This window comes from Xylona heveae (assembly GCF_001619985.1).
Source record: "Xylona heveae TC161 unplaced genomic scaffold L228scaffold_7, whole genome shotgun sequence".
NCBI lineage: Eukaryota > Fungi > Ascomycota > Xylonomycetes > Xylonales > Xylonaceae > Xylona > Xylona heveae.
The window spans coordinates 1,137,282-1,161,091 of NW_017264199.1; the positions used below are offsets into that span (position 1 = coordinate 1,137,282).

Here is a 23,810-nt window from a genome sequence, read left to right on the forward strand (position 1 = left end):
CTGCATCATCCTGTGTAGCCGTTTAAATCACACCAACCACGAGCATGGGGAAGCTGGAAAAAATTCTAGCCCGGGGCAAAGAAATCAATACGGCGACGATGGATTGACTTGACTTTGTCCTCCACATTTCAAGCGGTGAAGATTTTGCAATAGTCTTTGTCGTCGCACATCAACTGCAGCATAAAGAAGCAAATGCCATGCCCTCCATCTACTCTACTGATGTGAGAAGAGGCATGTCCTGTTTGCACTAGAAGATCTCCTCTAGTCCCATTGATACGGGAGCGAGACAAGGTTGAAATAATGCCATAGTCCAAATCCCTTTGAAACAGATGATTAACTTATTTGATAGTTCAACAGAGAACGCCATCAAAAATGATATTTCTAATCGACAGTACTACAGTTATGCCGAGCGCATACAGAAATTTAGCGGACGATTCGTGAAAGAGTAAGACGGCCAGACTAAATTCACAGTTGAGCTTGCTGCCTCAATGCGTGGTGCTGGTGTCTCGGCCCTGCGCAGCGAGTCAGTCACTCACTGACAACCATTTGTCGGTGATAGTGGAGGCAGTAGCGGCATGCAGGTCATGACCGATTCTGGCTGCTTGCTGAAAGCCACTCGAGAGAAAAACCCAGTGGGACTTTACGGAGGTAGTTTTTGCCCCGGATAGCAGGGGTCCGTGTCTACCGTGCGCCTGAATCGAAGTGTGGGGTGATTGACTGCAGCCTATTCGAACCACTGGTTCATGCGTTTGATGTCCCTTTCTATGCCTATTGGATTTCCATTAATCGACTAGTGACCCCTTCAGGCCAAGGCTCCGACAGAGGTGGCGGTCAGCCAGGAAGCCTCTTGAGCTCCTTCCTTTGCAGTGCAGGCGTTCTATCTCGCATCCTTCCGAGATCCCCGCGGCGCCAGTGGCCCTGAGGCTGGCGTCGACTTGCAGCTTGGTGTGCATCAACAGTCGCCAGCCAACGACGTGACATGGGAGACTTGATGATGCATAGAAGTTTTTGGCGGAGCTTCACCATTCGCATCCCCCGGTGCCCTTTAGCAAGGGTATGGAAGTAGGGGAACGGCCACTGCAGTAGATCACTCGATGCCCAGAAAATTTCATGTGGCACGGCAATCACATGCATTCAGCTGCACTGCACAGCATTGGACTCTACGGTCCAGGCATTTTGCACCAAGCGGCTTGCCTCTATCAAAGCCTTGGCCATCACCTCGTTTTGATCTCTTGGCCACATTTGTTGAACTGGTCATTAGATCTATATTGTCTCTCAACATTTTTGCTGCACTAGTGCGGCTGCACATCACTGTCAGGAATTTTGAAGGATGTTTGGTACGTTTGCATACTTGAATCTTGCAGTCATTCAAGCGAAGGCTGTTGGAAAGTCATCCCGAGAGAAATTCATGCTTAAACGGGCTTTATTGGATACAGAGGCATTTGCCTTCTTTGACATTACCCATGCTTGCGCCTACAGCTGTACTGAGCTGCTGAGAAAAATCAATTTATCTAATCCAGAATGGACCAAAAAATTGACCCATTTTTAATCCTGGGCAGAAAGCGTGAAAAAGACCACTCCCCTTGTACTATCATCAAAATTGAAAATAAAAAAATAAAAATAAATTCTAGAAAGAAAGGAAAAAGAAAAAGGAAAGAAATGAGTAGAGAGTAAACATATGAATTCAGAACACGACAATTGCCAATCCAACAAAAATATTCCGTCTCCCAGTCATTTCCAAACAAGCTCAGGTACGGAACATGCCGCAGCCGGCTCTCTAGCTCTCCCGATTCACCTCCGACATGCCCGACGTGACATGATTCCTGACCAAAATATCAAGAGCTTCCTAGACAATTTTCCCATCACACGCCTATGTACTGCCTATTAATTTGCTGCATATAAATACCTTCATTTTGAAAATATTGCGGCATTATGGCTGCCTCGCGCGTTCTTTCCCGCCAGTCGGCAGCTCTCAGAATATCTCAAAAAGGCCTGCATCTTGATGCGCGGCATATCTCCACGTCCTGTGTCTCCTCTCAGAGACCTTCCAATGCCCTGACGTCCCAGGGACTGAGCAGCAAGCCGAATCAGAACGCGAAGCCTTCTCTTCAAGGCCCCAGAAGGTCCGCGCCTAGCATCCAGAATAACGCTGCAACAAGACGATCATACCACTCTTACGAACACGCCCAAGCTGCACCATTCACGCCTGCTGAAGACGCAATTCTCTCTGCGGCTCTAAAGCATGTTCCCGAGCGTGGGTTTACCAATTCAGCGCTTGAACTGGGTGCGCGTGATGCAGGATACCTCGACGCCTCGATCAATCTCTTCCCGCGGGGCCCGTTCGATTTGATTAATTACCATCTCACCACAGAGAGACTAAAGCTCAAGAGACGAGTCAATTGGGAGAAGTTGGAGAAAGAGGCCGGCAAGCCACTGGGCGTGGGTAGGCGAGTGAGGGAGTTGACTTGGGGGAGATTATTGGCGAATAGGGCAATTATCGGGCGTTGGCAAGAGGTGAGTTGAACCTTTTCCAATTCAAATTTATGTTATTACCGGGGAGCGTGGAAGGGGAAGTTGCAATCAGAACTGGGGGCGAATGAAGTTGTCATGAGGATTCTTAGCTTTGGTTCTTGTCCATATCTTGAAGGGAACATGGAAAAGAAGACGATTGAGTTAATTGCAGAAACCGCCTCTTTCAAGGACGGGCTATTTCTCCACGCTCCAATAGGGAAAAATCCAAGCTGACAAGGAAATGGAAAATATTATAGGCCCTCGCCATCATGGCTCAACCATCATATATTCCTCCTTCCATTGCAGAACTCGCCCGTCTCGCAGACGAGATATGGTTTCTGGCCGGAGACAAAAGCGTGGACGCAAGCTGGTACACAAAGCGTGCATCGCTATCCGCTGTATACTCCAGTACTGGTACGTTTTACCATTCCTCCCTCTTTCCTCCCTTCCTTCCTTTCCACCACTCTTTGTCTTCGTGGGTTTTCTCCTGTACAACATGTTGATTTTACACCTTGAGCCCATCATCACCAATACTCATTTCATCAACACGGCTAATCAATCATCGAACAGACGTCTTCATGAGCCAAGATACGTCACCCGACTTTGTCCGCACGCAGGAATTCCTGGACCGACGCATTGAAGACGCGCAGAACCTGGGATCCTCGCTGGCAAATCTCGGCCAGTGGGGCTTATACACAGGCCATTCATTCGTAAATGTTCTGAGAAGTAAAGGCGTGAGAATATAGATTTCATATATTTCTCCTTTTTCTTCTCCTCTGTCTCGTTTCTGAATCTCTTTTTAAAGTCCCATCTATCTTTGAAAAAGAACGAAAAGCGTCCTTTGATGTTACATCTGGCCGGTGTCACCTGGAGTGTGATACTATGGAGTTTTTGATATAGTGTTTACATTTACGATGTATTTATAGTACCTTGTTGTATTTTTTATGCATCGCCCTTCCATCTCTTCTTTTGTAGTTATACTCCGTGTAATTAACCTCTTAGAATATATAATACATTGTATGTATATCCATCCAACGGCTACATTTATATCCTCTAGTCAAACACATCCTACTCTTCCATCTGTTCTCCTTGTTTCTTTGGAAACACACCTATACACTTCTCACGCCGTGCACAAGACTCTGACAATCAAGAGAAGAAGACACAGAAGTTGTAAATAAAAGTAAAAATAAAAAAAAGAAGAAAGGTTCTTTAAAGGAAGAGATACGTAATCTATTCGTTTAAAAAGCCCCATACTCCTCCTTGACACGCGCCTCTTTAAGCGCACGCTCATACAGCTTCGCCCTGACTTTCTCCTTCCACCTCAGGACTTTACTCGTGCCCGTCTTGACGCTCTGCATGCGATAGACCTGGGCGAGGGCCTGGCCCTTGAGTCCGCGTCGGATAGGATCAATCGAGTCCTTTTCAATGGCGAGGAGGATACTCAGCGTTTCGGCATCAAACTCGACATTCCGGGCCTGCATGTCTGCCAAGAGGTCGCTGATGGCGTGATAGTCGGCGTCTTTGTGCCAGTGGATGGCGATGAGTTCGTTGTAGAGCGCCGTGGATGCGCCGAGAATAAAGGAAATGTCGCCGAGGTGTTTGATGGCGGGGAGAAGCGCGTACGGGAGAGAAGAGCGAGGGAAGGAGTGCCGCAGGATGCGCAGTGCGAGGAGGAGGTGAGAGGGATAGTTGAGTGCGGCGATGGGGATGAGGGGGATGGATGGCGCTTGGGCGGAGGAGGGAGGGGAAGGAGAAGGGGGGTTGGAAGAGGGATTGGAAGAAGAGTCTGCGGGAGGAGGAGCAGAGGAAGAGGAGGTTTTGGCCTGCTCCTTCAGCCTCTTGCGCTCTTCGCGTTCGGCTTTTCTGGCGGCTGCGGCAGCGGCCTTTTGAGCTTTTCGCTCATCCTGCAACTTTTTCTCCTCGGCACCAATGTCAATCTTGCTGACCATGGAGAAGACCTCCTTTTGCAAGACTTCCCACAGCTCCATGTCGGTCTGGGCAGCGTGCAGAAGCGCTTCGACGCGGTGGAGTTCTTGCTGTTGGAGCTGAGTGAATGGATCAAGAGGCGCATTCTCGGCCGCCGCCGTTCCTCCGGAAGGAGATGGTGTGGTTGCAGTCGTTGCATCAGTGCCACTGGTTCCACTACTTTCGGGACTGACTCCACGAGAGTGCTCTTGGCGTTGCTGAATGACGCCAAATGCAGTCTGCGCGGCCATGCGGAGAGATTCGGGGTAGCGTGAGATGGCCTCGTCAATTTGTTCATTGTCATCGGAACGTTTCCTCAAACGCTGGAACGATGTGTGGTCTGTTCTTCGAGACGATGATCGAGGTCCCGCTCGATGTGACGATTCAGATTGCCTGTCCAGCGCATTGTAGAGGATAGACCGAACTTCGCCTCTTGGTTGGAGAAGATCTGGCTTCTCCAAAGATGAGGCAGAGTATGGGGAAGAATCATTCGCAAGATCGTCAAAGAGCCGGGCGAATGTGGCTCGCTCGGAAGGGGTAATAGTAGAGGTGGGTTTGGGTTGGGTTTCACTGGGCTCGGGGGCAGGCGCGTCAACTAGTGGAATGTCTTCAAGATCATCCTCTTCTTCGTATTGAGAGTGACGATTGCCGTGTGGTCGATGGCGATACCGAGCGGCGTGGGGAGAATTGGAGGAGTGATAGAATTGGATTGAAGCCCGGCCTGCGCTTGAAACGGTTTGCTGGAGTGTTTGGGTTTGGTACAGAAAGGGGAGCAGTGAGCTGTTGGATTGTCTTGTTTGTCTGCGAATCATTCGAGCGCCTGGAAGCGCGGATGAAGCTCTAGCTGCCATTGTGCCCTGTGAGGGTATATCGCAGTAGAGTTATTCGACTTGTTGGTTGTTTAGAGGTTGATGTTTGAAAGTTGAGAAGATCGGGGTTTCGATACTTTTTGCTCCGACATGTCCGACCACCGACTCTGCTGCCTTGTGCCAACGCGTTCCTGCAACCAATTTACGCGACTCTCCTTTGACTCGTGTATGACTTCACCAAACACGACTCTATTTCTGCCTTATTTTGAGTAGTTCATCCCCGGCAACACTAAACGGCAGAAACGATCACCTCAAGGCACAATGGCCAAGGGCTCGACTACAGAAGTCAGCGAGTATGAATTACAACGTCAGGCAAACATTGCGAAAAATCAGGCGCTGCTGAAAGAGCTCCAATTAAGCGCAGCATCAGCCGGTCTTGCACCGAAGAAGAAGGCGGCATCCAAGCCCACTCCAGGCGAAAGCAGACCTCAGAAGAAAAAACCAGCAGTCAAAAAAGAATCCGCGGAACCCGTCGTGCGCCGTACCTCGTCGCGGCTGAGAGGTCTTGTGGCAGATAGCGAAGTCGCAAAGCGCAAGGCAGAAGAGGAGCATGAAGCCTTGAGACAAGTCGAAAAGGCCAAGCGCCAGCGCGTCAGCGGTGATTTGAATCTCAGTGATATTATCGTTGCTGGCAGGCAATGGGATAACAGCGGAAACTTTTTGCGGGATTTGGTTCGGGGCAAGCCCTACGAGCGTACATTTACCTCAGAAGATGTCAAAGAGACAACAGACAAGGATCTCAAGGCGCTGAGACAGCGGATGAGTGGCCTGGAATTATATGGTGAATTCACACAGAGTAGTATGTTTATCTCGTGCAATTCTCCTTGCAATGTGAAATATGGCTAACATGGTCTTAGGAATAAAACTTACTCCTGAACGCATTGTATGTCAACTTGCAAATACATATAGATATATATCCATATCATTCACAAAGTCGCCTGGAAAATAAAACTGACTTTAAAAGTACTGCATGGGCTTTCATCCCATGCCAGACAAGCCTCTTGTGTTTGCAGGCGATAAGATGGGGAACCTCGGTCTCTTTGACGGCTCACAATCTGCTCCTGAAATCAAAGCCGAGCAAAACGACGACGCAGAAGAAGACGCCGACGAAGACGAACCCGAACCGGCAGTTACCACCTTCAAGCCCCACACGCGGACAATTTCTTCAATGCAGGTCCATCCGACAGACTCGAATCTCCTCTTCACCGCCTCCTACGACTCTTCAATCCGCAAACTCGACCTTGCCAAAGGCGCCGCCGTACAGATATGGGCACCATCTTCAGAAGACGAGGACGAGCCCGTATCAAGCATATCAATACCGCATCAGGACCCTCACTTGATTTACTTTTCAAGTCTCGAAGGGCGATTTGGGCGGCACGATACACGCGCACCCAGCGACAACACTGGCGGCACAGAGCTATGGCAGTTGTCCGACAAGAAAATTGGCGGATTCAGTCTTCACCCGTTACAGCCGCACCTGGTCGCTACGGCATCGCTCGATCGGATGATGAAGTTGTGGGATTTGCGGAAAATCACTGGCTCCAAAAACTGGCGCCATCCGCTGCTGGTTGGAGAGCACGAGAGCAGATTGTCCGTCTCGCATGCGGCGTTTAGTTCCTCGGGCCATGTAGCTACCTCATCGTACGATGACACGATTAAGATTCATGACTTTACCGCTGCGGCTGATTGGAAAGTCGGCACCTCGCTGTCCGACGACGAGATGGAGCCCATGGCCATTGTTCCGCATAACAACCAGACTGGCAGATGGGTCACAATGTATGTTCTCCCTACCTTCTCTCTCTCCCTCCTCCCCCCCCCCTCTCTCTCTGTGTGTGTGTGTGTGTGTGTGTGTTCCTCATGCTGACAGACTGTAGTCTCCGCCCGCAATGGCAAGAACGGCCACAAGACGGCCACCAGCGCTTCTGCATCGGCAATATGAGTCGCTTTGTCGACATTTACTCTTCATCGGGCGCGCAACTCGCCCAGCTCGGAGGCGACGACATTACTGCCGTGCCCGCCGTGACCCAGTTCCACCCCACTAATGACTGGGTGGCCGGTGGCACTGCGAGCGGTAAATTGTGCTTGTGGATGTAGGCGTCTTGTGCCCTTTATTCGCATAATCTAGTTGATATGCTTTCTGCATTACATGCTTGCCCTTTTACATTTACCCTTTTACACTTACCGTTTGTGTAGCGTGTTATACCTTGCTGTTGTCTTTTTTGTTTTCTCTATTCTTTTATGGTTTCTGTTTTCTTTTACCGTTTTCTGTTCTCTGTTTTCCATATTTCGCATTCTGTTTCCGCTGCAGGTTTGGGTTTAGGTTTGGATTCGGGTTTCGTCGTTTACTTTAATCATAGCGTCCCGCTTCTTGCTTTTGTTTTGCTTTTGCTTTTGTTTTTTTTGTTTTTTTGTTTTTTTTTTCTTTTTTCATTGAATTCTTTCTTCGTCGCATTCTCCTTTCACACCCTCTCCTTCTCTCCTTCTCTTCTGTCCTTCTCTAGGCTTTATTCCTTGTTATTCTCTTTCCTTTTCTTTTCCAGCGACTCATAGCGCCACGGCATTGAAATCATTTTTTCCCCAGGAGTAGAAGCCTGACTGAAATACATATCTTTTCATCCACAACTATCTTAGGGTACCTAAGATAACCTACCTAAGATAACCTAACGTTTGAAATGCTTTTCGCATCTATCCTACCATCCTCTTATTCCCCCATCATCATCACCATCATCATTTAACAAGTAACATTTCACCCGAGACTCAAACGGTCAAACGGTCTAACCTCAAACCATACAATCCAAAATAAAGGTACTAGCCTACTACCCTTTTCCGAGCCGTGACTCGACCAAATCGTGACATGAATGTAGTACTCAGTTACCTAACTTAGCTGTTGACTTTTTTTTACCACTCCACCTCCATTCATTGTTTATTCTATCCGCATCTACCTTTCTATCATTATGCGAATTTCATGAGCCACATATTATTCGATTCGCATATTCATCCTTCAAGTCGTGTCTCTATTTATCCGATTGTCACTCGTGTCTACTCGACCTGCATTTACATTTCTCGATGCCATTTCAATTACTACTCGATTCATATGAATATCTTCTTTTTGGGTTTCTTTTTCTCCGGACTTTTTTGTTTTTGGGCTTTCTCTCTCTCTCTCTCTGTCTTAAAAAAGAAAAGAACCGAAAAGAAAAATGTGGCCCGATTAAAAGAGAAAAGGACAATCAGCATGAAAACAAAAGAAAACAAGAAAAGAGAAAAAAAAAAAAAAAAAAAGAGAAAGTAATAGAGAAAGGACAATGAAGAGGAACAGAAAATAAAAATAAATGGACAACAAGGGAGGAAAAAAATGACCTAACCAGGGGTCGAACCTGGAATCTCTTGATTCGTAGTCAAGCGCCTTGCCATTGGGCCATTAGGCCAGTTGATAGTTTCTGCTGCCCTTATTACACTTTATTAAGCATTATGCTTCCAAATCAATTTTCAGCACGGGGATTTTGCGACAGAGACGCGTGACGCGTTGTTGACAACTCGTACAAGGCGTGACCCCCAACCCACAGAGTGCAAAGTCTCGATCACAAGCTGGCCTCTGGGTCCTGGGTCCTATAGACTGGAGATCATACATCGTACACCGCGGTCCGTAGACTGAAGATCGTAGAGTGAGGACTGTAGACTGAAGACCGAAGACGGGGACCGAGAGACAACACTGGAGAATGGACGGCAACGACGGCCTGACGGGAAGACTGAGTCACTGGACGCATACTGGACCGAAGACTGGATGGACACTGTCGAAACATACAGTAGGACAGGCTAAACCCTTAGGACAGGCTAACCCCCTCGCAGCAGGGCAATCTGAAAGCACCAGGCCGCGCTACAGGAGGAACTAAAGGCAGGTGAAGCTACAAACACTATTCGTACAGGGAACTCATACGCCTGTCAATCTGCCATCGAGTACGTATGTAGTATGTAGTAAACAAGCAACTCTACTCTGGTACTTAAATATCATCGACGCATCTACTCTACACCACTCTACTGTACGTAATACGTAGTATATACCTGAAACATCACCACATTTATGGGATGGTGGGATGGAAGGATGGAAAATGGGATGGAAAATGAGATGGAAAATGAATGGTAAGGTGTATATTCCAAATTGGCACAGAGAGACAGCATAAAATGCGAAAGCTCGACAGTGCTGTGGAGCGTCAGTACGGTAGTGCAGCAAGGCCGGAGCAAGGACAAGGACAAGGACAAGGAAATAGAACCATACGAACCGGAGAAGAAGTTCAAACTGAGAACATATCAATATCCTGCGAAAGAAGAGATAAGATACAAAAAGAGGTATCCGAGTGATCCGTGTGAAATGGAAATTCAAGTACGGAGGTATGCATAACTGAAATCCAAGCCAGACCAAGCATACACGGAAATGGATACAGTTAAAATGGGAAAAAGTACCCAAGAAAGAGCAATGCAGTTAGGTAGTTAGATTAAATTGATGAGATAAAGAAGAAGAAGTAAACCAAGTGAGATGATAGACCAAATGAGGTAAATAGACTAAGGGAGATAATGGACCAAAGAATGTAAACCAAATGATGATATGAAAAATAGTAAAATAGGCAATAATCCAATCGAAAGAGTAGAACGAGGACAAAGGAAATTTTTGGCTGAAGCGCTGCATGGAGAGAAATGCATTTATGATATCTTCTTGAATCAATTCGTGGAAGGGTAAAGAAACGAATAATGAGTAAAAGGAGAAGAAAGCGAGAGAACGATCATTACAATCGCTTATGCATGACTTTTTTGCGAGTATCGTAATATCATGAATTCCTTGGTATTTCCTTCAAACATTTGCGTCATTTCTATTAATTGACACGTTAATACAGATGGAATGCCGTCATAGTCACATATTTCTAGACGGTGCCCGTGGGTTGAGAGGCGAGGAGCGAATGATTCCATTTGACGCGTTGAACGTAGCGACATCTAAGCAGTGAAGAATTAGCATCTCGTCCGTGTTGATCATCCTCTCTCCCACCGTCCAAACCAGCAGGGTGCGTGCCCAATGAAAAGGAGTATTGGGATCCTGTCAGGTAAGGAAGGTTTGGAGTTTAGCAGTAAAATGGACAAAGTAAAAAAAAAACAACAGGACCGGAAAACTAAAAGAATAGAGGGGTGTATAATGAAAGACGGAAACACGTACTGAAGAGTCTTCGCCGTTTGATAGAGAAAGGCGGCGCAGAAGAGATTTGGATAGCTGATGCAGGATATGAACCAGGGGTAAAATGCTTGGCATGATCTGTGGAGTGATTGTTAATATTGCGAATTCTTCCGATGGTCATTCGATATACTCACTCTCGCTCCCACCTCGCCAGCGCTGCGCAGTAAGCTTCGGATTCTGGTATTGATTTCCGCGTCCAGCCAACTCATCGGCCACAATAGGATCATCGCTCTCGTCGGATTCATTATCGGATATAATCACAACCTGGGGAGGACTCGAGGAAGAGGAATCGACTAGAATATCCTCCGTGACCGGGGCAGCAATGTTCTGAGGACTTGGGTCTTCCTGGACGCTCTTCTCGCTCACTTCGACGACAACTCCACTGTCAGGTTCCTCCGAGCCTGGTTGATCATCCATCCCAGCTAGCCACGCCTCTCTGAGAGCCAGACCGAATGCCAAAGCCACCGGCCGAGCTACGCTGTTCCCCACAATCTTCCACTGGTCAGCGGGCGAACCGACTAGCACTTCATGATCTGGAAATCCCTGTGCCCGGCGTGCTTCCATGATCGTCATGGTTCGGTGCTGGTCCCAGTGGACCCATCTTCCCATAAACTTACATCTCGGCGTAATCGTTGTAGTCACTGTGGGAATTAATCCTGCCGGAAAAATACGCGTATAAGCCCTGGAAATTACTCCTCCAGGCTTAGAATTTTTGTTCCGCCTGATCTTTCTTTTTCTGTCCGTGTCTGTAGAATCAACCAGTGAATCATCATCGTAATAATCACGGCTTTGGCGAGTAGCCATGTCTTCCAGAACCCTGCTGATACGTCCCGCTTGTATAGCGAGAGCTCTGCCCTGACCTCGAGGAGCCCTTGGAATCTGTGACATTAATGCTCTCATCTCTAAATTCTCTATTCGCGAATGTCGATGATCCGGGAATGGAATGCAAGTCTGTACATGTCCATCGCCAATATCGGGAAGATCGCTGGTAGCTTCTGCTATTGAAAGGAACTCGAACGGGGTCAAACAAAACCGTCGCGCGCCAAAGTCCAAGTTATTCACTGCCATGCCGATGCTTCTATCTCTAATAGTGGCCGGGTGTGAATGTGAAAGAGACGGATGAGGAGGCAGTGGTAATCCAGGGGCCGTGATGGACACGAAAAGACGGGATCTGCTCTGCGGACTGCCGTAGCTCCAAGCGTCAATGGGATAATATTGCACTTGGTAGCCAAGGCCGACAAACGTGCACAACAATTGCGAGAAAATGTTTCCATCCACGCCGGTGGCTTTTGCTTGCTTCGACGGCCCTTTTCTTGCCATGCCCAAGACATTTTCAAGTACGGCGTACTTGGGCCGATAGTAATCCACAAAGGCTGCGACAGATGCCACGAGAGAACAATTTTGGAGGGCTTCTATTTTATCCCTTTGAAGGTTTGCGTTGGAGAATCCTTGGCACGGACTTCCCGCAGAAATGAAGTCAACGTCGCCTGGTAGTGGAATATCCTCGGCATTTAACCCCTGGATGCTTCGCATGAGAAAATCGTTGACGGAACCATAGAAGAGATGGGTTACATCCAGGTCCTCCAGATTGGCGCGGTATGTGTATATGGCCTTTTCAGAATAGTCCACCGCCCATTTCACTTTCATTGCTCCCCCTTCCTCGAGGCCCCGGCCAAAGTTTCCACCGCCGCAGAAGAGGTCGAGACCACGGAGCTGGGGTTGCTGAGCCGAAACTTTCGGGTCGAATCCTTCAATGACCGTTCCTGGCATTTCCTGTAACGGAACGAGCTTCTGTTGCCCATGGTCTTCCAACAGTATTGTAGAAATGAAGAAAGCGTCGCCTGTTCCATTTCTACCATAGGGACAAGGAATCATACCCATTTGACGATCCTCTTCTGAGTAGAATCGAATATGACATTTTCGGTCGATGCATTGTGCTGGGACCATCAGAAAGTTTTCACTGTAAACTAACTCATTTGGAGGAGCAGCTGCGCCACTGCCAATATTATTTCTTCTCAGAAGCTGCCTACACAAGACAAGCTCTTTTGCATTTTCCTGCGTGAATTTTTCAATGACCACTGGCTCCAATGTCTCTGTTCCACGAGAGTTCACCTGCTCTACAAGCACTGTATCACCAACCTTGAAACGCTCCATGAGATTCTCTAAATCAGACTTGAATCCGATCTTGGAGCGGTGGGTGCATGAAAAGTCGGATTTCTTTAGCGTTACAAAGAAGGCGTCGGCGTGGCAATACTTTTGTCGTACGGCGAATCCAGCATTAGAAGTCAGCGGATTTTGAAAGAAATCAACTGAAACTATACAGGCAACGTCCTCAACCCAGATCTTTGCGTCACCGCAATTGCAATGATCGGACATGAAGAGCTCATTTCCGAAAGGATAGTTCATTGCTGCGCATGGGGTCTCCGAAGGCGTGTAGAGCCAGATGCCAATGATGTATTCCCTTCCAGCTTTGGTTGTCTCGATGCCTTGGACATAGACGAACCAAATTTCATTCTTGTCTTTCCATTGTGTTTCGGCATCTCTGGAAATTCCAATCACATCCCCCGCCCGAATGCGCTTTGGTATCCGAAAGGACCCGGATTTCCAAAGTTGCTCTATCGAACTGAAAGGGCGCGTAGTCGGACCTTGCGACGTTTCCTGTTTACCTGGAATTTCAACAGGTTTTAGGAGCCTCCCCCATTCAACGTTTTTGAAGCATTCAAACACAAAAGGCGTGACGATTGTGCGACGTTCCCTGCAAGGCTGTGCCGGAATGATGTATAAATCACGATAATTAACCTCTCCCCAGATAGTATGCTTGGCATAGGCAGGGTCTATCTGATAGGACTCTGCCCATAGGAAATCCGGATATCCAGCTACAACAGAACAAAAATCGGTTCGAGGGAACTGTTGCCTCCACTTTTGAAAGATTTCATCACGTCCATGCAATAATTCTATCCAGTTGGAAAAATGTTTGCGAAACTCATGCAAACAAACATTTTCGTAAGTGTGGAGATAATCGACAAAATACTTGGCGAAATTTGCCATCCAGATGAAAGCTTCCTGATATCGTGCATACTCCGGTGCAGGGTCGAGCAACCTATACCACCGGTCACTCTTGTGGTTGTGGAGCGATTGGATCCAGATCTCTCCATCAACAGAGTGCAAATCTTTGTCAAGGTAGTTGCCTATGGACAATTTATCGAATGGAGCTCTCTGGACGTAGAACTTTCTGCTACCATTGCTGAGTATGCCATCAAAGTAGTATACGCTGTCTTTCTTTCTTGACGCAATACTATGAAGCGGAACAAATTCGCGTTTATGCCTTACAGTGTTGCACGAGTAAATGCTAAATCCATGGAGATCGAAAGAAGTGAAATCGTCTCCGGGTACCGCATCCGTAGTTTGGCCAGCAATCTCTGGGGCAGTATCGTCCTATAAATCCTGTCAGAAAGCTTCGATAGGAAGAGACCGAAAGACTGAGAGACCTCGAACTGGCGCATGACTTGTCGCTCAGAAATCACCGGTAAAGGCGGTATCCAGCCAGTGTACAATGACTTGGGATGCGTCAAATTCGAGATTCGCAGGTCTTTTAAGCATTGTCGTTTCTGCGGATGCGCCGACAACTCTGCGATCTCGATTGCTCTGCGGTCCAGAAGCTCATCTTCGTAGTCTGCTAAGATCTCAACGTTGATGTCAGGCTCTAGCAGAATAATTGCATTTAGTCTTGATTTGTTCATTTCTTAATGAATAAATGAATCGTCGCGGGATTTGAGTCGTTTTAATTTTGGACTTACCCAAGACCCCCATTATGTATATCCAGAGACTCAATAATTTAGCATCCCATGCAGGCGGCCGAGCAGCTTCTTTTGGGGTCTTGTGTTATATCCCCAAGGTTCGCCCGTCCTGACACAAATGAAATTAACTATTTACTGCGACTGCGACAGTACTCGTCCCTATTTTCATATCCAACAAGTCCCGCAAAGAGCAGTATTTAATATGAAGTCCCCAAATCACGTCCCTGCACGCACAGTAGGGCCTGGCGGTTCACGCGAATGTGGCGCTGTCGAACGCGTCGGCAGAAACGAAGGCGGTGAGCAAAGCCAGGAGGCGGAGAGCGACAAAGAGCCAGCAAGAGCGAAGGATAACTGATACAGAGATGGGATCTTGGGACGATACACCGCTTTTTAAAGGTCGGAGAGTGTGCTGACTTGACACTTTGTGTATTGTTGCCATCCTAGCGGATCTGACAATAATCCCTTCATTTCGCAACCGCATGTTATTGTCCTTGTCAATGGATAATGTACTATTGAGAAAATCAGGCGCAAGAGCGCTACTGAAGCTAAGGATTGTATTGAGAGGCTTCCCCTCAATGGACTGACTCCGCTCAGAAAGTCCATTTTACTGTCAGTAATCGACTCGAGCCGCGGTTCGCGTTGTCGTGCATATGCTCGCTTTGGATGCCCAGAGGTTATCGTGTGGCAGCGGTTGACCACCATAAAATAGCGAAGCAACATATCAGCCCAAAGTGGAAGGATTTCGCTATACCATTGCACCAATGACAGCATCATATATCACGGTGCACAGCTAACAAGGCATAACCAAATTTGAAGTCACAGTCATCCAATGCGGCACACTTGATGAGATCAGATGCAAGAAACACGAAATGTTTTTTCAGATGATCCGTCAATGCTAGATACGCCTATATAATAACCTTAAAATGAAATGCGAGCCGCGCAGTATCTACTTGCATGTTTAATGCTCAGCACCAAACGCTGCAAGTGACCTTTGGCATTCAGCCAAAATGGCGGCTTGTCTACCAACTTCTCCAAGCCGACCAATGACTTGCTTGTTTCCGTCAGTAAAACCATAAAGAGCATAAGGAATTCCCACTTCTTCGCAAAACTCCACCACCAATTTCTGGGTCTGGCGTAAATTGTGGCGCGGGATCCGGGGAAACAAATGGTGGATGGCTTGGAATTGCAGACCACCGTGAAAGAAATCGAGCCACTCCGGGCAGTCAACGTCCATTGTGGTTCGCAGCATTTTCTGGGGAAAGGATTCCCGCTCGCCCAGGTCAGCGGTGCTCATGGCAAAGTGGCTGAGCGTGATTTGCACATGCACAGGCATGGTTACCATATGGCTGATCATGAGAAAGACGAAACGATTCCAGCCGTCAGGAATGCTCTTATAGAGCATTCCGTAGCCGAACCAAGTCCAAAAGAAGACCTGTCCCGCAATTTCGAGCCAACGGTGCCATCTTGCAATACCCTTGCGAGGTCCAAGGCCGCGAAGGAGATACTCCCAGCTGAGAGCATAAAGATTGAAACGCCCAAATGTCAGAATAGGATAGTAGAGAAAGTCTTGATACCGAATAAAGAATTTTGCAAAAGCGTCATATGTCATCGTGCGTTCGTAAAAGGTGCTGCGTAAGCTATTAAAAAATCGATGAGAAATAGCGAAAAATGGTAGATGCTCAATATCGGGATCGTGCTCAGGCGAATTGGTGACAATGTGGTGAACATTGTGGTTTCGCTTCCACCATCCTATACTCAGGCCACCAAGAAAGTCTGCAATGATGATACCGAGTACCGAATCAATTTGGAAATCGTGGGTGATACCCATGTGGCCGGCATCATGGGCCGAGAACACGAGCTGATGCCAGAACATGCCAAGGAACATGGCGCTTGTGGCATACCAACCCCATCGAAGGAAAAGAAGACAGAGTCCGAAAAGGAGCGAATAACGGCTGAGTTCGATGAAATATGAGGAGTATCTGCACTGGTATAATCCTTCCTTTTTTATTCTCTCATTTAAGAGACGATACTTGTGAATAATCTCGTCTTGAACAGCCGGATCCAAAGGAGGATACTTTGACAAATCCAATTCAATCTGCTCTTGGGTCCGCATGTCGAGATGGGACATTTTTGGTCCCGGCTTTGGGCTTTCTTCTTCGAGCGACGACCAGGATGAGACGGAAGGGTCCCGATGGGATGTTTTCGAGCTTTGTCTGTGTCGTAATCTTGTATTATTTTGGTCTGCGGGTTCGAAAAGAGGCGAAGATGGGATTGAGCTGTCGCGACTAGATGAAGTCTGCTCATTGTCGCACTCCTGCTCTGGCTCCGGTTCCTCTTCAGCACCCTCGACGTATTTTCTGAATTTACCACCCTGAATTGGGGGAACAAAATTCTCCCAACGGCCTTCAATCCTCCCAATCTGATAGGCGTTCATTTGTCGACGAGCTTCGGGAGAGTGCAGGCTAAGTTGACATTTAGTATGACGAAGGTTTATGGCAGCCTTGATCTCATTACTCACGCATTCACTTCATCCGTGGCATCGCGGCCGATCATATGCCTGATGGCAATGTCGCCGCCAGGATGATAGGGAAGCCAGGCATCGCACTTAAGGACTTTCTGATCGACGATAATAATGGTGCGGCCCTCTGCAATCAGGCTTTCGATTTGACGTCGACTAAGAACGGCATTCCTGCCCGTCCCTGAAACTGCGGCTTTGTCCATATTCTCAGGCCAACTCTCTAGAGAGTTTAAGCAATTGAAACGGTGAGGCCTAGACAAGATGAGGTCGTCTCTTTCCTTCAACCATCGACATTCAAAAAAGTGGATCTAGGGGTATGTGGCGAGGAGCAGGGAGGTCAATGAAGGGCTGCCTGGTGCCTGGCTGGTGGTTCGATTGCAGCTGATCGGAACCTATCCATCAACCGACGCGCGAGGGGTGTTGCGTGGATTTCTCGGTATTCAAACCCGCCCAATCCAAGTATAAAGTATATCTACGGCTCTTATCTTGCAGCGTGGCGGGCATAGAGAGTAACTGGACATCAATCATAGATCATCTCGGTACCGCTACTTGACCCTTCACCCTCACGCAAGGAAGTGGTGTTTTGACCACGACAACCGCATGAGACTGACGGGATATCATTCTTGCTGCCATTGAATATGTATCCGAGCTGTTGAACCTTTTATCACTGATATTGATATAATTATTGCATAATTCTAGCTATACAATGAATAGAGGTTCCATTTCCTAGGTATTCTTCATCGCCATGCCTGTTCCTGAAGAGATAAAGCTGTTCTCTACGGAGGAACCAATCAAAGCTCCAGGTTGAGAAATCCGCCACGAACGTACCTTAATGATGATTGGTAGTTAATTATAGCCAATGAGATAGCGTTGATTTTTGAAGATGATCAGATTAGATTTCAATCAACCGTCTGCTCAACCCACCATAGACACCCCACATGTCACAGACATAGAAACGACTGCACTTTGTTTAATAGCTTTTGAATACCCATCTTAGACTTTGATTTATTAGAGGATAAGCCCCAGATTACTCTTTTACGATTTAGTAGAAAATGGGGTCTATCCAAGAATTGGCAGAGGATTGGTTGCGTTTAGATCAAGTAAATTACCCCGCTGCCGTCAATGGCTGCCGTCAAGCACAGACTCTGCGTTCTCAAACTCACGTTCGCAGGACCCTATCACAAGAGACGAGATTCAAAGCTTGGTGGATTCTAAAAACACCCAAGAGCTAGAAAAACGTCTACGGAAAAGTAATTAATTCTTTGTCACCATATGCTACCTTCAAGTGCAAAATCGTTTTCGAACCACGTGATCTGACAATATCAAACAGGAATAGCATTTGGCACAGCTGGTTGGTGCTCTTCTTGAGCTCTCTCTGTAGACTCATCGTGAAGGGGGCTCCTAATAATGCTTTGCTAGGCTTACGTGCCCGCATGGAGGCGGGATTTTCCCGCCTGAATTCATTGACAATCATCCAGGCCTCTCAAGGCTTAGCAGCCTATTTACTTGAGAATGCTCCCCACGCAAGAGCCAAAGGAGTAGTGATAGGCTACGATGCTCGGCATCAATCTGAGAAGTTTGCACGACTGGCCGCAGCTGCCTTCGTTGCCAAAGGCATCAAGGTGTGGTGGTACAAGTTGACTGTCCATACGCCTCTGGTTCCATTCGGTGTAGGCCAGCTTGGAGCCGCGGCTGGAGTAATGGTCACCGCAAGTCATGTCAGTATCACCATTGGGAGCGAAATATTTTAGTAAACCCTTGCTGATTTAATCTTTGTCTTTCGCAGAATCCGTCCAAGGACAATGGTATGAGCCACTGAAGCATGATAACTGAGAATGTTTGCTTAAAATAACATTTTACATTTAGGCTACAAAGTGTAAGTGTTGACAGCATACAAAAATGAATACCAAGCGTCTCAGGACATGAGAAAGATATAGTACGGTGAAATTAACGAAGAGCAGGTACTGGTCAAATGGATGCCAGATCATTCCCCCGCACGACGTGGGAATCGCCCAATCAATTCTCAAAAACCTCGAGCCTGTATCATGGGACGCTGACACTGTCGACGAGAGCTTGCTCGTGGAGAGTATCCTTGGGCGTGTACGAGATGCTTATTACTCTGCCGTGACCCGGGTTGCCACCAACGAGCTTTTGGACACCAATGCACCACGCTTTGTATACACGCCCATGCATGGCGTTGGTCTTCCGTATATGCAAGCCGTCATGGAGCGCCTCGGACTTGACGGCAATATGATCGTTGTTCCAGAGCAGGTGAGCGTGACCTCATACATTTCTTCCAAAGAAGCTAATACACTTTCCAATTGAAGCTAACGCTGTAATGGTCAGGCCGAACCGGACCCCGATTTCCCCACGGTGAAATTCCCCAATCCCGAAGAAAAAGGAGCCCTCGATCTGGCCATGGCAACCGCCGACCGTCATGGCATCAGTCTGGTTCTGGCCAGCGACCCAGATGCTGACCGTCTGGCCGTCGCCGAAAAAGTCGAGTAGGTTCCATCGTCTCTTTCTGTCTCCACCTTGATCGAATCCATCATCCCCCGCTGGACAAAGCACTAATTCTATTCGTCTACATAGCGACAAATGGCACGTTTTCACCGGCAACGAACTCGGCGTCCTGTTTGCCGCACATGTCCTGGAGAGCCTCGACCCGGACTACGACCGCTCCAAACTGGCCATGCTTTCATCCGCTGTCTCGAGTTCCATGCTCAGCGTCATGGCCGCATCTGAGGGATTCCACCACACCGAGACCCTTACAGGATTCAAATGGCTCGGCAACGGAGCCTTGGATCTCGAAGAGCGCGGATACGATGCCGTATACGCGTACGAAGAAGCCATCGGGTACATGTTTTCCAGCGTTGTTCATGACAAGGACGCACTGAGTGCTGCCGCCGTCTTCTTATCTGCCACTGCTACTTGGACGGCTATCAACTTGACTCCCTTTCAGAAACTGCAGCAGCTGTATAAGCGCTATGGCTATTTCGCATCTGCAAATACCTATTTGATTGCCAACCCAGATGACCCTGGCTTGACCAATGCTTTGTTTGATCGGATCAGGGCGTTGGGAGGAGAGTCAGCTAAGACTACCGCTACCGCCGAAGCCGCAGTCGTCCCAGATCACACGATCACAGATTCATACACGTACCCCAAGGCCATAAAGAGCGGTACTATTAAAGTTACAAGTTGGAGAGACTTGACTGTGGGATACGATTCCAGCAGACCAAATTATTTACCTATCCTGCCCGTCTCCAAGGACAGTCAGATGATTACGTGCGAACTGGACGTGCCCGAGACGGACGGAGTCAAAGTCACAGTCAGAGGCTCAGGCACTGAGCCAAAGATTAAATGTAAGCCTGCACCTGTTGAACGCCGCTGGTCTCTGGTGCCCGCGCCGAGGGGAGGGACGGTTCCTTTTTTTTTTTTTTTTTTTCCCGGGGTGGGGGAGGGGTGGGGGAACGGTTTCTGTCTTTCTGGCGAAAAGGATGGTATCAAAGATCAGCAAATGAAATTTTGAACGCTAACTAGTAATACAACAGTCTATGTCGAATCCCGCGCATCTACTGCTGCCACTGCCCAAGCCAGCGCCGACGCCGTCGCGGCGGACATTATTAACGAATGGTTCGAGCCTGAAAAGAATGGGCTCACGAGGGCATAACCTTCCATTCATTCCATCTTTTTTTTTATTTCCGTGAATCGTCCTCAAGCATTAATCTACTTGTCTCGTCTTTTGTCTCTGTTATCTGGTACCATCATTGCAACGTATCTCGTCTTTCTCTCCATGTTCGCTGGTCATCATGTCTAGTATAGCATCTCCATGTTCACTCGTCATCTCCAGTATAGCATCTTCATCTTCATTTCCGCCTTCATTTTCATCTTCATCTTTACCTTCGCCTTCACCTTCATCGTCATAGTCATCGTCATTTCTCTTCATCCTAATCTCAATCCATCTTACTCTCAATCCATGCTTACACTCTCAGTTCAATCACGGCATTTTTGCAGGGACGGGGGCATTCCTTTTGTAGACTATCCTGATTTTATATATAGTTCACATTCACTTTTCACAACGAGCCAGAAAGAATTCATTGTTATATCCATACCATAGCATATCATATCATACATGCCCGACGGTTGTACGTTTTACAGCTTTAGACCACTCCTACAAACTATCGAGGAAAAAAAAGGAACAGAAAGATGGAAAAAGTGAAAGAGAAGATAGATTCGACCCAAGCCATGATGCTAGTAGTAAGCTAAATTTTAGTTAAAAAAAAAGATATATAAAGACAAATCGGAAAAGAAATGAAGATATAAAGGGGAAAAAAGGAAAAAAGGGGGGAGAAAAGAAAAAGAAAAAAGAAAGAGAATAGAATGGCAATGAAATAAAACATAAAATGCATAAAATGCATAAGAAAATAAATAAAAAAAAAACCCATTGTAGATCCTGCGAACCTGTTCCATGCAACCGTAACCACCCCTGCACCGCGCACCTGTTCCCGGCTCCGACTCGCCCTCTTCTTTTACCCCTTTTTGCATCATCCATGCCTTTCTTTCTTCCCAAGAGAAACCAACACGCTTTGTACCGTTGTGGCAATCCGCTGATATGCTAACACGCGGCTCGGCTCATACGCTGGCCATCAAAGAAGCTAGCTAAAGTCTTGAGCTTGAGCTGAAAAGAAAATTTCCTTGCTGGAAACGGCTGTGAGAAATGAGAAGAAGAAGAGGAAGAAGCAGACAAGAGCCAAGGGCAAAAATGAAGAAAGGAAACAAAGCAAATAAAAGCAAAGAATAAGAAGAAAATGAAATGTGCATTTGCATCAAAAAAAGATTTCTCTTATACGCTCAAAATTTTCGCTCAATCCATTTACGCCGTGTTAATGTCTATGTTGAACTTCCATGATCCTAGAGCGGAAAGACTTGTCAGCGAGACCCCAAACACGAGAATAGTAAAGGAAATTAAAAAACGGAAAAACAAAGGAAGAAAAAAGGGGGGGACTTTTGACTCACCATTTTTTAAATTTTCGGCTGTATCACTCAGTAGAATGATGCGCCGCTTGTTACAATACGATGTCTTGTCCATCATGTCGACCTTGAGTGCCGCGAGCTCAGAGGTGGGCTTTTCAAACATTTCACTAAGATTCTCGACAGCCATTTCTAGGTCCTTTTGGTTGTCCTCGAAAATCTCGGTAAGATTGTTGCGTGCGAGGTAGTACGCAAACGCATACGTCCATTTCAGTGTCTGACGACACTGTTGAAGAGCTTGAGAAGCTGTATCGAGGAATTGCACCTCGATCCACGACATGCCTGATGAGCTCTGCAAGTTGGTCATCTTCTTCTCGGTCTTGAGATAAATGTCCTTGTCGAGCTTTGCCGACTGCTCGTGGTTGGCGTAGCGGTTGTAGTAGTGAAGGTACCGTTCAAGTGACTGGCGAGATTTCGCCTGCGCGTCTCGAGCATCGCTGCCAGACTTTTCCTCATACCGATTACAGTTATACCAGCTGGTACCATGCTCTGACCAAACCCCCATACAAATCCAACAAAACTCGTTCTTGCATTTGCGACTGCATGGATTTTGTTAGTAAAATAAGAAACGAAAGAAGGAAACAATCCAATCAGTAGACTCACCAGGTCATGTGGTTGCAGCCGCCATTTTTCTCAATGGTAGAATTGCATCTCGGACATTCCTTCGTATTGGCGGAGATCCAGTTCGCCGTTTCCGAGTCGTCCTCGCACTTCTTCAACCACATCTTTACCAGCGCGCATGGCGTCGGCAGATGGTCGTTAAGCGTACATCCAAAGCAAAAGTAATGGCCGCAGTCGCAGCGGACAGTCGGAACGATCCGATTGAGGTCGCGCTTCTTAACACCACATTCTACAGCGTATATGCAATTTGGCGCAGGACACCACTTCAGGTTGTCCTTATCGTCCACATATGTCCTTGTCAAAAGCTCATGATATCTTTTCGAAAAGTCAGTAACCCCAAACGCACGTTGTAATCTAGATTCGCCGAAGTGACATACCTGTCCTTGAGATCATCTTCTACAAGCAGCTCAAGCGTCTTTGAATCGACAATTCGACTACACCCATCTCCAGGGCATTGTATCCTAGCCGCTTCACCTTCCTCGCGTATCTTCTGAGATAGGTAATGCCGATAGCATTCAGCACAATACCGATGACCGCACTTCATAGCATAGGTTTCTAGACCAGGTTCATCTTCGCAGCAGATATCGCAGACGAACCCATCTACTACCATGGTCTTGGCCGGTACGGCCCCGGCCAATCCTAGCCCTGCCTTTTCTAGCACATCTTCAGGATGGTCCATATAGCCTTCGATTAAGCGCTCTTTGTTCCATCTTGCATGTCGCAGCAGGATTGCTGTTGACTCTGGTGGTTGTCCTAGAATGGCCCCTACCTCATCAATCTGTTTGTCTTGATATTTTTGAATATCCCGAGGGCCAAACACATCGAAATCCACTTCATAAGGCTTTTTAGGCGCAGAAGTTATATCCTTGTCGTGTAAACCAAAATCGAGTGCCGGCTCGTCATCTTCAAACTCTATATGCAAAACCTCAACATTAGAATCCGCTTCGCAAAATTCGCTTTGAAACATAGTAGAGATAAATCAAAAAATCGTCCCACATACCTTCTCCGAAGCTCACCGAGTCACTCTCGTTGCCATCCTCGAAACCTCCCTCGCTCGACATCCCGCTCATAAACTCGTCCTCCGAGTCCGCGCTCATGCTTGTAGAAGTTTGCGGTGTTGTAGGCAGGACAGCAGTCGCGACCTTCTTGATGGGCTTATGTTCAGCCGAGAACTCGCCCGCAGAGACCTCGTTGTAGCTCCTCTTCCTAGTTGTGGGAGACGTGGTGGGCAAAATGCGGCCTGGTGCTTGACCCCGCAATGTACGAGAGTCGAGCAGCAG

General features: G+C 47.5%; 11 protein-coding genes and 1 non-coding gene across 12 annotated transcripts; 5 read left to right on the plus strand and 7 right to left on the minus strand.

Moving 5' to 3' along the window:
- Positions 1-1,670: 1,670 nt before the first annotated feature.
- L228DRAFT_161605 (hypothetical protein) lies at positions 1,671-2,652 on the plus strand. The gene is made up of 2 exons (XM_018329397.1): positions 1,671-1,751; positions 1,841-2,652. The coding sequence occupies exon 2, from the start codon at positions 1,933-1,935 to the stop codon at positions 2,521-2,523; it is 591 nt and encodes a 196-aa protein (XP_018187403.1). The 5' UTR covers positions 1,671-1,751; positions 1,841-1,932; the 3' UTR covers positions 2,524-2,652.
- On the plus strand, positions 2,386-3,562 carry L228DRAFT_248604 (COQ9-domain-containing protein). Its single transcript, XM_018332891.1, has 2 exons — positions 2,386-2,925; positions 3,082-3,562. The coding sequence occupies exons 1-2, from the start codon at positions 2,781-2,783 to the stop codon at positions 3,255-3,257; spliced, it is 321 nt and encodes a 106-aa protein (XP_018187404.1). The 5' UTR covers positions 2,386-2,780; the 3' UTR covers positions 3,258-3,562.
- On the minus strand, positions 3,403-5,382 carry L228DRAFT_248605 (hypothetical protein). The gene has a single exon (XM_018332892.1). It carries the CDS (start codon positions 5,325-5,327, stop codon positions 3,750-3,752), a length of 1,578 nt encoding a protein of 525 aa, XP_018187405.1. The 5' UTR covers positions 5,328-5,382; the 3' UTR covers positions 3,403-3,749.
- A 143-nt stretch (positions 5,383-5,525) lies between these two features.
- Positions 5,526-7,654, plus strand: L228DRAFT_283977 (WD repeat-containing protein). The gene is made up of 4 exons (XM_018336169.1): positions 5,526-6,144; positions 6,203-6,228; positions 6,310-7,121; positions 7,220-7,654. The coding sequence occupies exons 1-4, from the start codon at positions 5,607-5,609 to the stop codon at positions 7,437-7,439; spliced, it is 1,596 nt and encodes a 531-aa protein (XP_018187406.1). The 5' UTR covers positions 5,526-5,606; the 3' UTR covers positions 7,440-7,654.
- A 1,044-nt stretch (positions 7,655-8,698) lies between these two features.
- L228DRAFT_t87 lies at positions 8,699-8,770 on the minus strand. Its single transcript has one exon. It is a non-coding gene; the product is annotated as a tRNA-Arg (tRNA).
- Positions 8,771-9,409: 639 nt separating this feature from the next.
- Positions 9,410-9,737, plus strand: L228DRAFT_248608 (hypothetical protein). The gene has a single exon (XM_018332893.1). The coding sequence runs from the start codon at positions 9,525-9,527 to the stop codon at positions 9,699-9,701; it is 177 nt and encodes a 58-aa protein (XP_018187407.1). The 5' UTR covers positions 9,410-9,524; the 3' UTR covers positions 9,702-9,737.
- A 511-nt stretch (positions 9,738-10,248) lies between these two features.
- Positions 10,249-14,373, minus strand: L228DRAFT_283978 (S-adenosyl-L-methionine-dependent methyltransferase; the record flags this gene model as incomplete). The annotated part of the gene is made up of 5 exons (XM_018336170.1): positions 10,249-10,328; positions 10,546-10,641; positions 10,698-13,998; positions 14,052-14,266; positions 14,361-14,373. 5 exons carry the CDS (start codon positions 14,371-14,373, stop codon positions 10,249-10,251), a joined length of 3,705 nt encoding a protein of 1,234 aa, XP_018187408.1.
- Positions 14,374-14,567: 194 nt separating this feature from the next.
- L228DRAFT_248609 (hypothetical protein) lies at positions 14,568-14,829 on the minus strand. The gene has a single exon (XM_018332894.1). It carries the CDS (start codon positions 14,797-14,799, stop codon positions 14,611-14,613), a length of 189 nt encoding a protein of 62 aa, XP_018187409.1. The 5' UTR covers positions 14,800-14,829; the 3' UTR covers positions 14,568-14,610.
- A 433-nt stretch (positions 14,830-15,262) lies between these two features.
- Positions 15,263-17,267, minus strand: L228DRAFT_248610 (putative fatty acid desaturase). The gene is made up of 2 exons (XM_018332895.1): positions 16,879-17,267; positions 15,263-16,822 (listed from the first exon to the last, which is right to left on the minus strand). Exons 1-2 carry the CDS (start codon positions 17,079-17,081, stop codon positions 15,319-15,321), a joined length of 1,707 nt encoding a protein of 568 aa, XP_018187410.1. The 5' UTR covers positions 17,082-17,267; the 3' UTR covers positions 15,263-15,318.
- A 553-nt stretch (positions 17,268-17,820) lies between these two features.
- L228DRAFT_248611 (hypothetical protein) lies at positions 17,821-21,021 on the plus strand. Its single transcript, XM_018332896.1, has 10 exons — positions 17,821-17,978; positions 18,050-18,128; positions 18,209-18,229; positions 18,298-18,596; positions 18,665-18,683; positions 18,745-18,754; positions 18,840-19,149; positions 19,225-19,382; positions 19,471-20,240; positions 20,430-21,021. Exons 1-10 carry the CDS (start codon positions 17,931-17,933, stop codon positions 20,546-20,548), a joined length of 1,833 nt encoding a protein of 610 aa, XP_018187411.1. The 5' UTR covers positions 17,821-17,930; the 3' UTR covers positions 20,549-21,021.
- On the minus strand, positions 20,630-21,125 carry L228DRAFT_239790 (hypothetical protein; the record flags this gene model as incomplete). Its single annotated transcript, XM_018331177.1, has 3 exons — positions 20,630-20,825; positions 20,863-20,916; positions 21,058-21,125. The coding sequence occupies 3 exons, from the start codon at positions 21,123-21,125 to the stop codon at positions 20,630-20,632; spliced, it is 318 nt and encodes a 105-aa protein (XP_018187412.1).
- A 626-nt stretch (positions 21,126-21,751) lies between these two features.
- On the minus strand, positions 21,752-23,627 carry L228DRAFT_253571 (RING finger domain-containing protein; the record flags this gene model as incomplete). The annotated part of the gene is made up of 5 exons (XM_018333758.1): positions 21,752-21,789; positions 21,895-22,448; positions 22,513-22,845; positions 22,908-23,442; positions 23,531-23,627. 5 exons carry the CDS (start codon positions 23,625-23,627, stop codon positions 21,752-21,754), a joined length of 1,557 nt encoding a protein of 518 aa, XP_018187413.1.
- Positions 23,628-23,810: the final 183 nt, after the last annotated feature.

Excerpts from the sequence above, each read along its gene's own strand:
- L228DRAFT_248611 (XM_018332896.1), top strand. The coding sequence starts at position 17,931 with ATGGGGTCTATCCAAGAATTGGCAGAGGATTGGTTGCGTTTAGATCAA. Across the intron at positions 18,230-18,297 it reads AATAGCATTTGGCACAGCTG|GCTTACGTGCCCGCATGGAG; the intron begins GTTGGTGCTCTT and ends ATGCTTTGCTAG. Across the intron at positions 19,150-19,224 it reads TGATCGTTGTTCCAGAGCAG|GCCGAACCGGACCCCGATTT; the intron begins GTGAGCGTGACC and ends TGTAATGGTCAG.
- L228DRAFT_283977 (XM_018336169.1), top strand. The coding sequence starts at position 5,607 with ATGGCCAAGGGCTCGACTACAGAAGTCAGCGAGTATGAATTACAACGT. Across the intron at positions 6,145-6,202 it reads TGGTGAATTCACACAGAGTA|GAATAAAACTTACTCCTGAA; the intron begins GTATGTTTATCT and ends ACATGGTCTTAG. Across the intron at positions 7,122-7,219 it reads ACTGGCAGATGGGTCACAAT|TCTCCGCCCGCAATGGCAAG; the intron begins GTATGTTCTCCC and ends GACAGACTGTAG.
- L228DRAFT_248608 (XM_018332893.1), top strand. The coding sequence starts at position 9,525 with ATGCGAAAGCTCGACAGTGCTGTGGAGCGTCAGTACGGTAGTGCAGCA.
- L228DRAFT_248605 (XM_018332892.1), bottom strand. The coding sequence starts at position 5,327 with ATGGCAGCTAGAGCTTCATCCGCGCTTCCAGGCGCTCGAATGATTCGC.
- L228DRAFT_161605 (XM_018329397.1), top strand. The coding sequence starts at position 1,933 with ATGGCTGCCTCGCGCGTTCTTTCCCGCCAGTCGGCAGCTCTCAGAATA.
- L228DRAFT_248604 (XM_018332891.1), top strand. The coding sequence starts at position 2,781 with ATGGCTCAACCATCATATATTCCTCCTTCCATTGCAGAACTCGCCCGT. Across the intron at positions 2,926-3,081 it reads CGCTGTATACTCCAGTACTG|ACGTCTTCATGAGCCAAGAT; the intron begins GTACGTTTTACC and ends ATCATCGAACAG.
- L228DRAFT_248610 (XM_018332895.1), bottom strand. The coding sequence starts at position 17,081 with ATGGACAAAGCCGCAGTTTCAGGGACGGGCAGGAATGCCGTTCTTAGT. Across the intron at positions 16,823-16,878 it reads GCCACGGATGAAGTGAATGC|CCTGCACTCTCCCGAAGCTC; the intron begins GTGAGTAATGAG and ends ATGTCAACTTAG.
- L228DRAFT_248609 (XM_018332894.1), bottom strand. The coding sequence starts at position 14,799 with ATGGCAACAATACACAAAGTGTCAAGTCAGCACACTCTCCGACCTTTA.